The sequence below is a fragment of the Dermacentor variabilis genome, chromosome 3 (genome assembly GCF_050947875.1).
Source record: "Dermacentor variabilis isolate Ectoservices chromosome 3, ASM5094787v1, whole genome shotgun sequence".
NCBI classification, from domain to species: domain Eukaryota; kingdom Metazoa; phylum Arthropoda; class Arachnida; order Ixodida; family Ixodidae; genus Dermacentor; species Dermacentor variabilis.
Genome location: NC_134570.1, coordinates 123,142,484 through 123,157,985, shown reverse-complemented (window position 1 = coordinate 123,157,985; position 15,502 = coordinate 123,142,484). Strand labels below are relative to the sequence as shown.

General features: G+C 45.9%; 1 protein-coding gene across 2 annotated transcripts in view; it reads right to left on the bottom strand.

The window, feature by feature from the left end:
• LOC142576259 (uncharacterized) overlaps window positions 1–12,137 on the bottom strand; it is a 151,807-nt gene extending 139,670 nt beyond the window's left edge. The window contains exons 1-2 of one of the 2 annotated variants that reach the window (XM_075686302.1): window positions 11,647–12,137; window positions 8,181–8,364 (exon numbers count right to left, since the gene is read on the bottom strand). In XM_075686302.1, the coding sequence (XP_075542417.1) occupies window positions 8,181–8,364; window positions 11,647–11,811 (349 nt within the window). In that variant the 5' untranslated portion in view covers window positions 11,812–12,137. The remainder of the gene's footprint in view (window positions 1–8,180; window positions 8,365–11,646) is intronic. The other variant, XM_075686303.1, reaches the window with a different exon arrangement.
• Between the last annotated feature and the right edge of the window lie 3,365 nt (window positions 12,138–15,502).

Here is a 15,502-nt window from a genome sequence, read left to right as displayed (position 1 = left end):
GTATAACAACTGCCGAAAGTTCGGACACCTTGCAACCTCTCGTCTGATTTTTCGGACACTCCTTTAGCTAACTCGGTCGAGAGCACCATGCACCGACTCTGACCGCTGCATGGTTCGACTTGCTGAACGCCATTTTTGTTTTGAACGGAGCTTCCTTGCTGCCCCACGAAGTGGCGCTACTAGAAATCCCCGTTCATCATCATCGTTTCTGCCTGGTTAGACTGTAGTTAGATAGAGCGGCTCTGCAGCAGTTCCGGTTTCAGCTTACTAAGCCATGTCAAGACAATCCAGCAGCTGATTTGTTTCCTCGCGCAAGACGCTGCGAGCAGGCCGCGTTTTTCGTTTGTGCGACTGGTGTCGGCACGGTGGTGGGGCTTTAGTTTGCTTTGTGTGCTGTGTCGAGGTTTCGGTGATCCAACGCGGCATACGTAAACATCGCGTCAAGGGTCTAATGGCGCCGACAGTGCCCGCGCAGACTGCGCTGGGGAATGCCGGCAAGCGGGTGCCGGGAGGCCTAAGATTTGTCGCCTTCCGATGTGCTGCCTACTGACGCGGAAAATGTTCTGCCGAGACCTGCGCAGTGGTGGCATTGCGATTCCGGACACCGTCTCATTTGAAAGTTTCATAGGTGCTAACACTGCTGTATTGACATGCGCAGAACTCGACGACGGCAAGATCATTCGTTATGTTTCTGCTGCACCGCCGGACGATGACTCCGAGTCGGAAGATGACGCACCATGTGCTACGCTGCCGTCGCATGCGGAGCGTGTACAAGCAGTGACTGTGCTTTCAGCCACCAATAGTGACCGTACGACCCTCTCCGAGATTCAGGCTTATCTGATTGCGCGTAAACGGAACAGCGTGCAACGGCGCATTCACGATTTCTTCCAAGGCTACTGCCGAGCCCGAATAAGTGCGTGGAAATAAAGGATTTCATTTTTTTTTCTTAATCTGCTTTTTCGGACACCTGCTTATTCGGACATTTTCGCAGTCCCCGTGAGGTCCGAATAAACGGTCGGCGACTGTACATGCGTGTGGTATTTGTTTGTTTGAACGAGGCGCGTGGGCGCCATCACTCCAGAAAAGAGGAGGAAGAACGAACTGGGCTCGCGCTGTGAATCTAACTGGTCAGCGCTGCAACCATTGTTGTAAATATAATCTGTAAATAGTTTCTCGTCTTACTGACTCGTCCTTCGCGTAAGAATATCTACAGAGGTTCTACAGCTACCTTAATTCTACACAAGAAAAGCAGGGAGATACCTATAGAGAAAGGGGTCAGACAGGGAGACACAATTTCTCCAAAGCTATTCACTGCGTGCTTAGAGGAATTCAAGCTATTAAACTGGGAAGGCTTAGGAGTAAAGATCGACGGCAAATATCTCCGCAACCTTCGGTTTGCCGATGACATTGTTCTATTCAACAACAATGCAGACGAGCTACAACAAATGATTGGAGACCTTAACAGAGAGAGTGTAAGAGTGGGGTTTAATATTAATATGCTGAAGATGAAGATAATGATAAATAGCCGGGCAAAGCACCTAAGCACCCTAGAAACAAACATTATCATTGCAACAGATGCCTCACAGTGCGAGGAAAAAGCTGGCATTGGAATATTTTGTCCTGCGCTCGACTGGCCTTTTTCTTTAAGATCACCTGATTTTGTGCCTATTTTTCTGGCCGAGTTGTTAGCAGTAATCCTAGCTTTGCGTAAATTAGACCAAATGGTTACAACGGCTGCTATTCTTACTGACTCCCTTTCTGTATGCTCTTGCCTTACCGCTACTAATGAGTCACCCATGCTAAAACTCTTCCACTTACTAGTTCCTGCCCATGTGCAATGTATTCATTTGATTTGGGTGCCTGGTCATAAAGGTTTGTTTTTTAATGAAACTGCCAATTCACTGGCACATGCATCACTAGCCGGCCCTGTTCTTCCTATTCTACCAGTGACAGCACAGATCACGGCGGCAAGATTTCGGATGAGATCAATTAGATCAGCCTTATTAAACCCACATTTGACAGATTCTCCAGAGTATAAACACCTGGCATTTCCCTGGCATAGCGAATCTTGTTACATAAAGATGCTTGAGGTCTGCCTCACCAAATTACGCTGCCGCATTCCCTCCCTAAATTTCTATTTATACAGGTCGGGTTTGGTTCCCTCTCCCCTTTGTTCTTTTTGTGAGGAGGAGGAGACGATACAGCACTTTCTTCTATCTTGCCGCCGCTTTGCTGCTGCGCTCGGGCCTCTTTTTCACATTGAGCATAATTTTTCTCGGCTGACATCAGAGCTTGCGAAGCAAAAGCTATCAGATGCTCTTCTCCGTTCTGCAGCATGTGAAAAATAACCACTTTCACGCCATACGCAGACGCGTCACATTGCAACCCGAGCGGTTTGCAAGAGCACAGCTGTTTACAAGCAGATGCGTAGTTGCTTTGAAAGCATTACTACACTGCTTCGTCCGCAGCCATCACTCTCCCTTCCCTAACAATCCATACATTGGATTTGCAACAGGTGACACGCTCTTCATAAACTTGCTGTAAAAATTGAGCATCCCTAAGTATGCTCTCAATTCGGTTACATTTGTTGCTCAGGAGCATGCAGGATTGCCTTCACTTTCTCTTGTCAGGTAGATGCCATCAGCACTGACCAGAGTACGAGAGTGAATCTTGGAAAAACTTGCATTTTTCCAGCTTTAGCATAATGTTATGCTCCGGAAGCTTGCCTAGCACCCACTCGAGTGTTTGTTGGTAATCGTCCACATTCCAGCCTGCAATTATGACATCATCAATGTAACAACCAACACTGGAACAAAGCAGAGGCACTCGCTACACCAAAAGGAAGTCTGCTATACTGATAAAGTCCCTTATGTGTGTTAACTGTCAGAATCTGTCTTGATTCTTGGCTCAGTACCACTTGTTGGTACACCAGTGACAAATCTAAGACGCAAAATGCTTTGCCTCAGCAAATAGTTGTGAACTGAATAGTTGTGAATAGTTGTGGTAGCGGGTAGTGGTCTATTTTAAGCACAGGCTTTACAGTGATTTCGTAATCACCCCAGAGGCGTACCGTATTTACACGATTGTAAGTCGACCCCTTTTTTAAAATTTGAAAGTCTGAAGTTGGGGGGTCGACTTACAATCGAAACCAAAACATGGCCCCGCCAAAAAAAAGCGATACCAACGAGAGCTACAGGGTAGTTACAATTTTATGTTTGCTCTATGGTCCTACCCGTATCTTTTCGCTATCCCGCGTGTTTGTTTGCTTTTCGGAAGGGTTTTTCAACATTTTTGAGAGTCTTACAGTGCATGCAACACTCATAGGGGGGGGGGGGGGTGTCAATAGTTGATGGAAGCGTCACTGTTCCTATTTGCGGCGGCACCCTTAGAACGGCGGCGCTTGCGGGGAGTATCGGTAGTTCATGGAAGAGCAGACACCGTCCGCGGGTTTCTCTTTCTCTGTTTAAAGGCATTGGCATTGGTTTGACCTACTTTTTGACGCGCTCCACTTGACTGCCGGCTGCGTGCTACTTCTATGCTTCCCCAGTCGTCACTAAGCAGGCCCACTAATCTTTCGGCACTCGTTCACAGCAGCGTTCAAGAGGGCTGCCATCCTTTACGCCGAAGAAACAAATCACTGCGCAGCGGGCCGCAATTTCGATGTTTCCAAGCTGGTGGTGCGAGAGTGGCGACTGCAGCGAAGCGAAATTTTCACCCTGTGGCGGCAAGTGAGAAATTTCCCACGTGCCGAAGTCTGGACGCTTTGCAAAGCTGTAGGCTAAGCTTGCGGCAGCAAGCTTAGCCTACAGTGAAGTTGAAGTGCCAGTGAAGTGTGACGTGGTCATGAAATAAGCCTGGACCTTCGCCTTAATTTTAAGGTTCTGCTCCGCCGTGAGTACGAGTGGCTGGCGGCAGAAGACTGCGAGATTACGCCAACCGGACCTGTCAAAAGAGCCTCCCTGACAGCTGCGTGTGGTTGGGTGCATTTGGCGTAGGCTGCTGTTCTGCAAGATGTCCTGGTGCGGTCGTTTGCCAAATTTGAAATTTCGCTGGACCACGACGCGCTGTGGGACCGCAGCAACGATGATGACAGCACTAGTGAAGACGAGTAGTCCAGTGACCATGTCAGCTACTAATAAATTTTCGTTATCGAATGCGCCCTCGGATTTTTTTTTTTTTTCGGTCAAGCGATATGGGGGGGTCGACTTACATTCGAGTCGACTTAAAATCGTGTAAATACGGTATTTGATCACTTTGCTTCTTTGGGACCAAAACCAGTGGAGTTGTCCAGTCACTTCTACTCACAGGCATGATTATGGCTGCGCTTGAATTTCTAGTTCAGTGAGGTGTTTTTCCACTTGTTCGCGCAAAGAAAAAGGAAGCATTCGTGCTTTGGAAAACACCGGCGTACAACCCGGTTGCGAAACAATTTAGTATGCCTCGAAGTTCCCGATAGCACCGAGCGAATGCGAAAACACGCTTGGAAACTTCACGCGAATCTTATCTACTCTATCCTCACTGCGTACACTGCAAAGCGATTTCCGATTCAGCCGAAGCTTATTAAGCCAGCTTCTTCCCAGCAACACAGGTAACTCATGCTCACATTCTTTGACAATGATTGGCAAAATAGCACTCTGCCCTTCATAGGTCGTGGTTACATTGCATTGCCCTACGACATCCATTTTCTTGCCTGTGTACGTCTTTAGAAAAAGCTGAGTTCATAATTTACATGCGAAAACTTTTCTTTGTACACACATTCAGGTACAACTGTCACTGCCGCCCCCGTGTCCACTTGCATTGACACTTGCTGGCCTTCCACGTTTACAGTCACTACATAACCATTCTTCCCTGATGTGTCAACTGCGCAGTTGTACAGTGTGTGCATGTCCTTCCCTGATGATTCCATTACTGCATGTGCGTTCAGCTGACTTTCCCTCGTCGTGTTGAAGGTGTCCAAATTTTGAACATAGCTTGCATGAGTACTGTAGTTCTTATGCCAGCAATTTTCTGGCGCATGCGTGTTGCCACAGCGATAACATTTGTGTTCCTTGGCCTTGTTTCGCACCGAGTATTTCTCCTTTGCTGGGTCACAGTCACTATGCTTATGCTAGTTAGTTTTCATTTTCATTCCATTTATGCTCTCTGTCCAGCTTCCTCAACTCACTGTCAAGAGCTATTTTGCATGCCCTTTCAAAGGTGAGTGCTTCAGCCGTGAACAATGCCTTCTGCGTTTCTTCACTTCAAATGCCAGCTACCAGTCTATCGCATAGTGCATCCAGGAGAAATTACCCACATATCCGGACGAGGTGCTTCAAGTCTACTAAGACATCTTCAACACTTTCGTGTTCAAGTTACATTCGACGGTTGAATTTGCACCTTTCCACAATTACAGGCATCTTCGGGCTGTAATGGCTTTGCAAGAGCTCTTCTACTTCCACGAAAGACTTCTTTCCTGGCAGCAATGTAACAACCAAGTTCCTGAGAATTTCATATGCCTCTGTACCAATTACTGTCAAGAAAACACAGTTTCTTCTCTTCATCCATCTCATTTGCCCTGACGTAATGCTAAATCATTCGGCATTGGATTCGATGTTCTGGATCTTAGGGTTGTACTCGTTTAGTCTGCCAAGCCGGGAGAGCCATGGCTTGGTAGGAGAAATAAATGTTACTTGTTTCACTTGCGGGTCCCTTGCTGGCCTATGGTAGCAACACCTCCGGGAGTAGCGTGGCCTTGTTGAGCCGCCACATTGTCAGTGATCGTGTCTAGTAGGCCAGGTCACGGCGAGCCCACCCTCGTCGCCAGATGAACTAACGCAGATGAGCAACAGGGGTCTAGGAGCAGAAAGACAACTCATTTTATGGCCATGAACGGCTTGCTCTTATACAGAGAATTGTCACACAGGGCCGTGTGCAATTTCGAATCGCACCAGATCACTCGATAAGACAATGCGACACACAAAGGCTTGCACGATGACACTGGCCTAAGCTGTAAAAGGAAGAGTTGGCTAAAACGAGAACTTCAAGGGAAGCTTAAAACCATCGATATTACCATTTGTCTCACCAATAGATATTGTGCCTTATGGACGTGGAACTTTTCAATTAAACAGATACCCTTTAGAGTGACATTTAAAGGGCCCCTCACTAGGCCCCATAGCAAATTTTGGTTATACGCTGGAAGCTGTTATGTGTCCTCTAGGGAGCGTTCGGCCGCAAAACAAATCAGCTAATTAATAGCCAAGATAGAAACATTTCGGTGCTGCGAACCCATGATTTCAGCAGGCGAGCTCCACTGCCAAGCAAGAGGCTCTCTCATCTTGCCTCGTCTAGCCTACGCAAGCAAAATTACTTCCCTGCGTTCTCCCATACTGGACCTCGAGGATCATGTGACGCACAAGTCACAGGCCCCGCCTTCATATCTTTTTTTTTGCAAGTTTTTTTTTCCGGTGTACACATTTTTGCCGACGGCGTTGCGCGCAAGCTGTTGTCTTCTTCGTGCAGAGCATGATTTTGCCCGCTGTGCACAAGGAAACATGACTAGCTGTATAATTCAGTGCTACACGAATACTGAGGCAGAACAAGTGGATTGCAGAGCATGATAACGCGCCGGAACACGGTAGAAAATGGCATAGTTTTGGTACCTGCACATGTGACCGCACGACCATGGGAACAAGTAGACGAAGCGGAAGTACTCTCTCTTGCTTCAGTGCAAAGTAAAACAAAAAACATGCAAACATTCCGTTAGTGTGTTTTATTATTTCTCTAAACTTCAATTCGTTAATTTAAGCAACAGATCACACAGATAACAGATGTTGTCTTGAATAATTTTCGAAGTCACACATCACCACGAGCGACGTCGCACTGCGGACATGACTATGTCACCATCCAGCTTGCAGCGCGGCGACCGCAAGGAAAAGGAAAAACGGCGTTCAGTTTGAAATTTCTGGTCGTTCCGCAGCGCGTAGCAATGTAATACTTTGCAGACACGATTGTTATTGCGCAATGTGTGCTCTAAGCTGGTCAGCTCAATATGGCCGGACCTGGTGAGGGGCCCTTTAATGAATAGTACAATGCTGAAAATTCTATTCCATGCTTCATTAATTTTCATCATTCATGTGTTTGTTATTCTATGGTGAAGCAACCGACACATTGGTTAAAAATGTTGATTGTTTCTGTCTGTAGTTGCATACGTTCTAATACAGATATTTTTTACCTTTCTTTGGTACATATTCTTGCCTTTCTGCTTGTATTTTTGTTTGTTTCTTTTTGTGAAAATTGTACAAGGGTGTTTATATTTCTTCCATATTTTTAACTTCTGTCCATTAATATGCTACATAATACATTATTTCACTAGTGTTAATGTTTCCAAGCTCATTCCACAGAAGGAGAATTTCTAGTTAGCCTTGCATGGGTGATGAAAATTAGTGCAACAAAAAGAGCACACAGACACAGGAAGAAAAGTCAAAGACAAACACTCACTTTTGACTTCCCTTCCTGCATGCGCGGTCATTTTGTTGCACTAATTTTCTTCATCAGCAATTGTGTGTTATTCTTATTCATGCCTCCCAGCCGTCGTGTGCCCTGTACCCAGTGGCCCCACACCCAGTCAGCTATTTATTGTAGCTTTTCGCCAGGAGTCCCTCCCAAGCCTTGGAAGAATAAAGCAAGATTCTGATCCAATTAAGAGGCAGCCAGAGGTAATCCTTTTATCTTTTTTTCAATGCTTCAAATTAAGATAATCGATTATACTATTCGCTGTAAATGGTTTTCAAGAACAGACTGGCTAAAAACATGGTGGCAAGACACTAAAGACAGGGCTGGACTTTATTGACGATACCTGTAACCTAGCATGGCTGATTCTTGGGCTAATTGGTACGGTTTACTCATAATGGCAAACCCTTTAGTGCAATTCAATAAGACAGGGACGTGACAGAGACACAGGATAACCTAGCATCTTAAGATACCACTCTAGTATACCATATTTGTACCTATGATATACTTAATGACATATTTTATCTAAAAATGCCGTATGCATACACGTGGGTGCATGTTCCCTTTGAGTCGCTGCATTCTTGGCCCGTCGTTGACTGTAGAAGCTAATTCTGTCTTGTACTGACTTTGGACTGGGCGCTGCAACCACTTATTTAATCAGGAATGAAAACGCAGTTCAATGCACCACTGACCATCCACAGAGTCCGACGGCGAGCGCCTCCTCTTGGTTGCACTTGGTGCCCACCTGTTCCGACGCCGTCCTCTCTTCTGACCTGTGGGTATCGCAGATCCGGGGATGGTTGGCACGGCATTGTGTTTGAGCAGCTTGCGCCCGTCTGCCCTGTACTGCTCAAACTGGTCCGGTTCAAAATGGTCCTGAAGACAACACAGTTATTAACAAAGTTTTTGCCTTTGCTCGTGGAAGGGCAACTTTATGGCAGGTGGCAAAATGAACAGTAGGCCTGTCACGAGAATGATTTGGCAAGTTGCAACAACTGCGGAGTCAGAAGTTGCATCACCTTACCCTTTTTAAAAAAGTGTTAAAGTTTAGCCAACACAATGTGCCGCACCATGATACATCTTATACGAGACATGAGCAGATACAAACCAAGACCGAAAGCCTGGTTCCAGTCACAAAATTGCTGCAGGAGCAGTCACCACAGCCATAATCATCCTTTTCAGGCTACTTCTACATTTAAGATTTCTGCAAAAGTCATTTGCCTGAAAGAGTTCAGGTCAGCTGTCAAAGTTTTATCCACAAATTAGCAGCACATTTAAGAGCTGGACAATTCTCCTCAGATATGGATATCCTAATCTGATTTTTTTTTTTTTTGTTGAAGAGCAATAAGCTTCTTCTATCAATCAATGAATTAATCAACGCAGTTCACAGTAAGGTTATATCAGTTCTCACTGAAAGTTCCAGCATGCTCGATCTTTTTTTCTTTCCAATCGCTGCCACACTATGTAAAGTAGACGGCCTAAATCAGAAATCTGTTTCCATCTCAAATAGGTTTTAACTACCGATTTTAAATGCGACAAATTTCATCAAAATTGGTTCAGAAGAGAACCAGGGTGCCTACCAAGTTGACATTTCCAAATTCCCTGAGTTTTCCAGGTTTTCCCTCAGTGCCTTTGCAAAATTCCCTTAGTGATGCAGAACTATGTTTTATATCAAGACGGGCTGAAATTATATCGCCCGATGCTGTCACTCTCTAGTAGCATATGAAAAAAATTAAAAAACTATTTAATCCAATTAGAATACTAAGGAGTAGTGTTTATGTTATCCAAAACAAGAATAGAAGAGCGGGGTTAGTAAAATGCACAGCTAATAATATGTCTTCAAAAAAATTGCAAATAGAGTAAGACATTCTCAAATAGAAATAAGCCGTCCAAATTATCAGGAATCCGGAAAGTCGGTCGTTGACTGTACACTGGCAACACCTCTAGCCGACGACAGGGCGTCAAAGACGATTAATTAGGATTCCTGTCTGTTACTCAAGCCAGCATTACCGTGGCTTTCGACCCTTTCAATAAAATTACAGCATATTTCCCTGATAGAGGCACAAATTCCCTGAGTTTCCCCTGAGTTTTTCCCGACTACTCAAAATCCCTGAGAATTCCTGGTTTTCCTGGTTGGTAGACACCCTGAGACCAAGTAAAAGGATTTCTTCATTCCCGTGTATTTAAATGGCAGCTCCTAAGAAGGTGACATAATTTATGTTGGCCTAAAATGTTTTGAAAGCTGTGAATGACTCTTCTGCCCCTTTATAGCTTTTCAATCTCAGTTCAAAGTTATGCACACTATTAATTTATCGTACAAATGTTGGCCACAGGCACACAAATTCTACTGCCTCCTACAGAAAGTGCAAGATGATGAGAAGAGCGATTACAGAAGTATCAAGACTTGGGATGTTAACTATGGGCTTCAAGAGTGCTACCATGCATTCGTCCTGGGCCTCCAATGCAGAGGTCAACTGCCAGGCCTGGCTTACAAAATCTCTGCCGCTATATCTGCAATTTACGTAGGACCGTTCTCAAGAGGTTGCTGTCACGATCTGCCTTAATGCTTAATAAAGAAATTGCTCACCACACTAATGGCACATTTCATTGATCATTTCAGAGTGCTTAGATTGAGTTATAAAGGTCATGTGAGACAGCAACCAAGATTTACCACGAGCATAAAACGGCTCCACAGGGATCAGCAAAGCCATGCAATCTCTACCATACCTGCTTATTTCATAAGACAGCATTATAACTGTTTTACACAACCTTCGTACTACTGCTAGAGTACTCCGAAACAACCAGTTGTATGCGCCATAAAATTTAACTAATATCAACATGGCTTTCCTATTTTCTTTGGAAGAAAAATGTAAGTGCATTGTTATGCATTCTCGGTATGTGGCAGTGCTGTAGTATGTACTATGCAATACCATACACGGCTAAAGTGACCAACAGCGGCCAAACAAAAGACGTCCCAGCGGTCTGTGTTTGTAGACACTTGCATGAATGCCCTGCAGACTTTTTTGAGTTCGTCAATCTGTAGACAGGCATTGATGCAGGCCTGCTGGTAGACTTGTGAAAGAGTGGAACATGGATGACAAAGCACTGCAAGTGCTCCAGGAAGGGGCTGCAGAAGGGGAAGGAAATCTGGACGAGATGCTTACGCAAGATTTCATTTTAAGTACCACTGAATGAACCAACGCCTAAAGATTCGTCATCTTCATCAAAAAGGTTAACTGAAGGCATGCTGCACGATTCATTGATTTCGCGTGCTCGCTAATCTTCATATCTTCGCAGAATGTTTGCATTACTCAAATCTGAATAGCACCCGCAAGCTTTGCGATGTACTGCCAGGTTGCTGCCTACTCCAGGCTTTCTCTTTTTTTTTTACGAGGCCCGACATCGCAGGTGTCTTAAAGACACTTGTTATATTTTTGGATGGTTGGGCAGCATTTATATTTGCTAGTTGCGACCCCTACGTTCGCTAGTAAGCACAAAAGCGTAGTAAAATGTCGAAGCGAACAGCTTCATCGGTGTCTCCACCGTTAGGAAAGCCAAGATGACAACGCACGCAAGCAACGCTTTCGCGACGACCGGCTTCGTTTATCACAGCATTCGCTCGCTAGCCCGCTGCAGTCACCACCGGCAACAACAGTTCGAAAACAATTCGTGGAAAGTTGGCCCGCAGTAAAAGGCAACGGCCACGCGCGTTCTGATAAAACCTTCACGTTTTTCTTTGTTCCTTCTCTAGCCGCCGCAGTGTTTACGATGCTCAAAAGTTTCACGCTACCTGTTGCCAAGCAACCTTCCGGTGTCATATCGAAAGATTGAAAGCTACGTCCACGCCTCCAGACTTTCACCAGTCACATGTGCCGCTCAACAGGTCGGTGCAATGGAGAGGATGAAATTAACAAGAACGCGTGCAACAGTCAACGTCAGTAGCATGTTGACATCATAATACAGCGACACTCACCCATGGAAGGGTATACCACAACTAAACAGTACATACACAACTCAACAAGGAAACCCAAAACATAGTTACAGCGAGACATCGAGAGCGTCGTCGAAAGCTAGGCCTGGATGTTGCCGGCTCGCGCTTTTCAGAGAAGTAACAGCCACTGCGGGGCCAAGTTCGTCAGGGTTTATCGGAACGCTCACCTCGCAGAGACGTGATTCCGTCGTCGGCACGAATCCCTGCCGCTTGATAATCGCCAGCCACACCTCGCGCCGGGCTGTGTCTTTCTCGCTCAAGGGGATACGGAACAGGCGCTTGCCGCGGGTCACGCTGTTGGAGCAGCCGGAAGCGCAGCATGACGCTGGCATTTTATCACAGGTTTCACTGCCACGTAGTACACGGATTCATTTGTGTTGAAGAGTGATTCGGTTCCAAACGCCCCAACTTTAATTTTCCGCTGTGGAGCTTCTTGGCACGGTGCATGCCCTCCAAAATGGCGTACATTTCGAAGCGCTTAGTGTCACGTGACTTATCTGCGCTCTCCATGGTGCTCTTTCACAGGAGTTGTAGGCGAGGTTAGCGAGATGCTGACTTTGATGGTTTTACGGAGGGGCGAGCGCAGCGCGAAAGCTTTGACTGCTCGTCGCTATTCATGGGGGGAAAAAAAGGGGCTATTGTTGCATTCCTCAACGTAAAGCCGTGAACTCTCCGCAATGATTATTCCTTCCGGTTACAGAACACTGCTGTTCCGGGAACTCCCCTTAGGACGTTTCTTTAGTGCGTCTTCGTGTTCAAACCCCCCAATTGTCACCCGAAACAAAAATCATAATTATTTAATGCTTCTAAAATATTTCGCAAACCTTGTTCAAGTTTTAACTGACGATTTCGAAGTCGCTCTACCACCTAATTTATGTTGGCATGTCTGCCGTTAGTTCATTGAGCATTACAAGTTTATTACTAATTAAGAGGAAAAAAATACGATACGTTTTTTTTTTTTAGTTTGCTGCTAACGATCGACATGCAATGCATTTCATCCGCACGTGTTCTTTATAATTTTTTGTATTTGTTGCAGTTTTTTTTTTTTTTTTATTTGGTGCGTCATATCTGGGACACGAGTCTGTTTATGTTGAGATTTTCCTGCGCTGTTTTATTTAGTGTTGTAGGTACGCTTTTTGCGTGGTTACATATAAATATTCACAGAAAATAACAGCACAGATAGAGGCAAGAACTATATCTCATAAAAGACGTTTTATAAAATTGTCTTCAATAAGAATCAACTGAAATAGCGCAGTGGCATTGATTTGTTAACCAGCCCAGAACTTACCTTGTCGTTTACTCGGCAAGATGCGTTCACTCCAGTATGCGTACGGTATACATACTTCACCTGCTAATGCGAAAGTAATGTGCGGTGATTGAAATCAAAACAGGCCGTCAAGTGCGTCAGTCATCCCGACGTTGCAGTGCCTTTAATTCCTCCCTATGCCTTAATTGGGAGAAAATTTTCCCTAGTATTCGATAACTTTCTCTTTTCCCTTATACGAGGCCTGCGATCTAGGGTAACTTCTCTATGGTTGGCAGCATTACCTTTACCCCCTCTCGCTACAATTTCGTCTAACGTCTGCTGCTTCATATACAGGAGAAGTGATCACGATGTCACGCATATGAAAATGCTCGCACTAAATGCGTCTTACAAATTTAACGGTAGTGCGTTCCTAAATTCGGACTTATTTTAGGGATGCCGACAGTCATACAACAGAGGGCAAAAGCGAAAAAAAAAAGAATATAGAGCTGGAGGAAAAGCGAAACAAAAATGTACGTGATGGCGCGGCTAGAAAAAAAAATTCGCCGCCACTTTGCCCCGGGTGAGGATCGAACTCACGACCTTCAGATTATGAGACTGACGCGCTGCCTACTGCGCTACCGATTTTTTTTTTTTTTCTCTTTATTGCATGGGATTATTGTTACTGTCAAACCGATGCAGTTACATTACATACGATCATACAATAGAAACAAATTCACAGAAAGTATACAGTCCAATGACAGTTCAAAACCGAGGCGGACGAAAATGGCGAGCATGCTGATTGAGTCAGTGGTAAGTTATAAGCCTCCAACATGGCATGTTTATCACGTCGGTAGTAAGCCTGCAAACTGGCATGTTCACTTCGTCAATTATAAAATTTAGCCCTCCAAAATATCATGCTGATCATACGCCTGCATTTCGCATAGTGCCTTTTTCTTTGCTTTATCCCGTCATCCAACCCTGTAGGTCACTGGCGTAGGGGTCGATACCCCCCGAAATATCTTTACGATACCCCCCTTTCCCACGGAATAGAAATTTTGAGGAGGTGGGCTCCGAAAGAGCGACATGGATGAAAGAAAGGTTGAATATGAAAGCGAGGCGAGAGCTAGTGGCGGTCCGAAGGGGAGGATGGGGTTGTCATGTCATCGTACCTAGAACTTATCTCCCGTCGGCTTTTCCCTATCCCCTCCCCTTGTATGGTAACTGCGAGAGAAGAGTGGCAAGGCTGTTAAATCACTCGTTTCGCGACTGCGTCGGTTCTATCCGTTCTCTGCCTCCTCTCTACCATTCCATCTACCTTCCCTGTGGAAAGGTAGTTTGACAACATCTGCATACGGGCTAGATGGTGCATTGCAGATCGACGGAAAATAAGCGCACTAGAAGATACCCACAACAGCCGAGAAAGACCGTCGATTAGGAAAGGTAAGCGCTGCGATTTCTGCAGTGGTTTTGCGGAGGGTCACGGGTATTTACAGCTGTCAAGAGGCTAATATGGCGATCGAGGCCCAGGGAGCTCCAGCGGACATTATGCATACTCGACGCGGTGCAAAGGTCCAAACGAGTTTCTCGCATCTTCCCTCTCTGCCATGCTTTATGGGGCGAGGAGGAAAGGGCGCACGGTGAGCCTTTCCTCCTCTCTGGCTTGTGCGATCCGGCGTGGCGCTGCTTGAAAGTACTGCTGTCGCGTGCTGCGGAACGATTTCGAGATGTTTTAGATAATACTTTGTGAAATTTACGCAATGTCCGTTCATATTGCTACACGCGTATGATATTTGACTGTTTGAACGAGGCGCGTGGGCGCCATCACTCTAGCAAAGAGGAGGAAGAACGAACCCGGCTCGCGCTGTAAATCTAACTTGTCAGCGCTGGAATTCCATAGATATTAGGAAATTTATGCTGCATATTAATTTGGAATAATCCACCCATTTCTTGGCCAATCCCCCATCGTGGGTAGGAGCCACACGTGTGACTGGCTACAACAACAACCGCTGTCGTAAATATAACCTGCAAATAGTGGCTCGTCTTACTGACTCGTCCTTCGCGTAACATTGTGGTGGAGGGTGCCGTTCCCTGTCCTCGCCACGGAGCTCCGTAGCGGCCGCACCGTCCCGCTTTCCGCCACGGCTCCCGGCGACGACACCTCGTCTCCTTCTCCTGCGGCCCCGACAACAACGTACGTTACGGTTACAAATCCCCGCGATCCTGGCATATTCTCCGGCCAAGATAATGTCGACGTTGAGGACTGGCTCAACCTGTATGAGCGTGTTACCCAAACCAACCGCTGGGACCCCACCATTATGCTAACCAATGTCCTATTCTACTTGGGCGGAACTCCTCGTGTCTGGTTCCGGACACATGAGGACGAAAATAATAAGAAGCTCGTCGACCTCTTCGTAAATCCCAACGGTCGGCAGATGGCTGCTCGAAAAGAGCTTGCTACCCGAGTTCAGTCTTCTACTAAATCGTATGTCTCGTACAAACAAGACGTGCTCGCTCTTTACGGGAAAGTCGACGAGAAAATGGCCGAGGTTGACAAAGTCGGCCACGTACTTAAAGGGATCGAGGACGACGCCTTCAACTTCGTCAGATCGCCAGGGAAGCGTTTCGGGACATGATCATGATCATCATCATCAACAGCCTGGCTACGCCCACTGAAGGGCAAAGGCCTCTCCCATAATTCTCCAGCTAGCCCGGTCATGTGCTAATTGTGGCCATGTTGTCCCTGGGAACTTCTTAATCTCATCCGCCCACCTAACTTT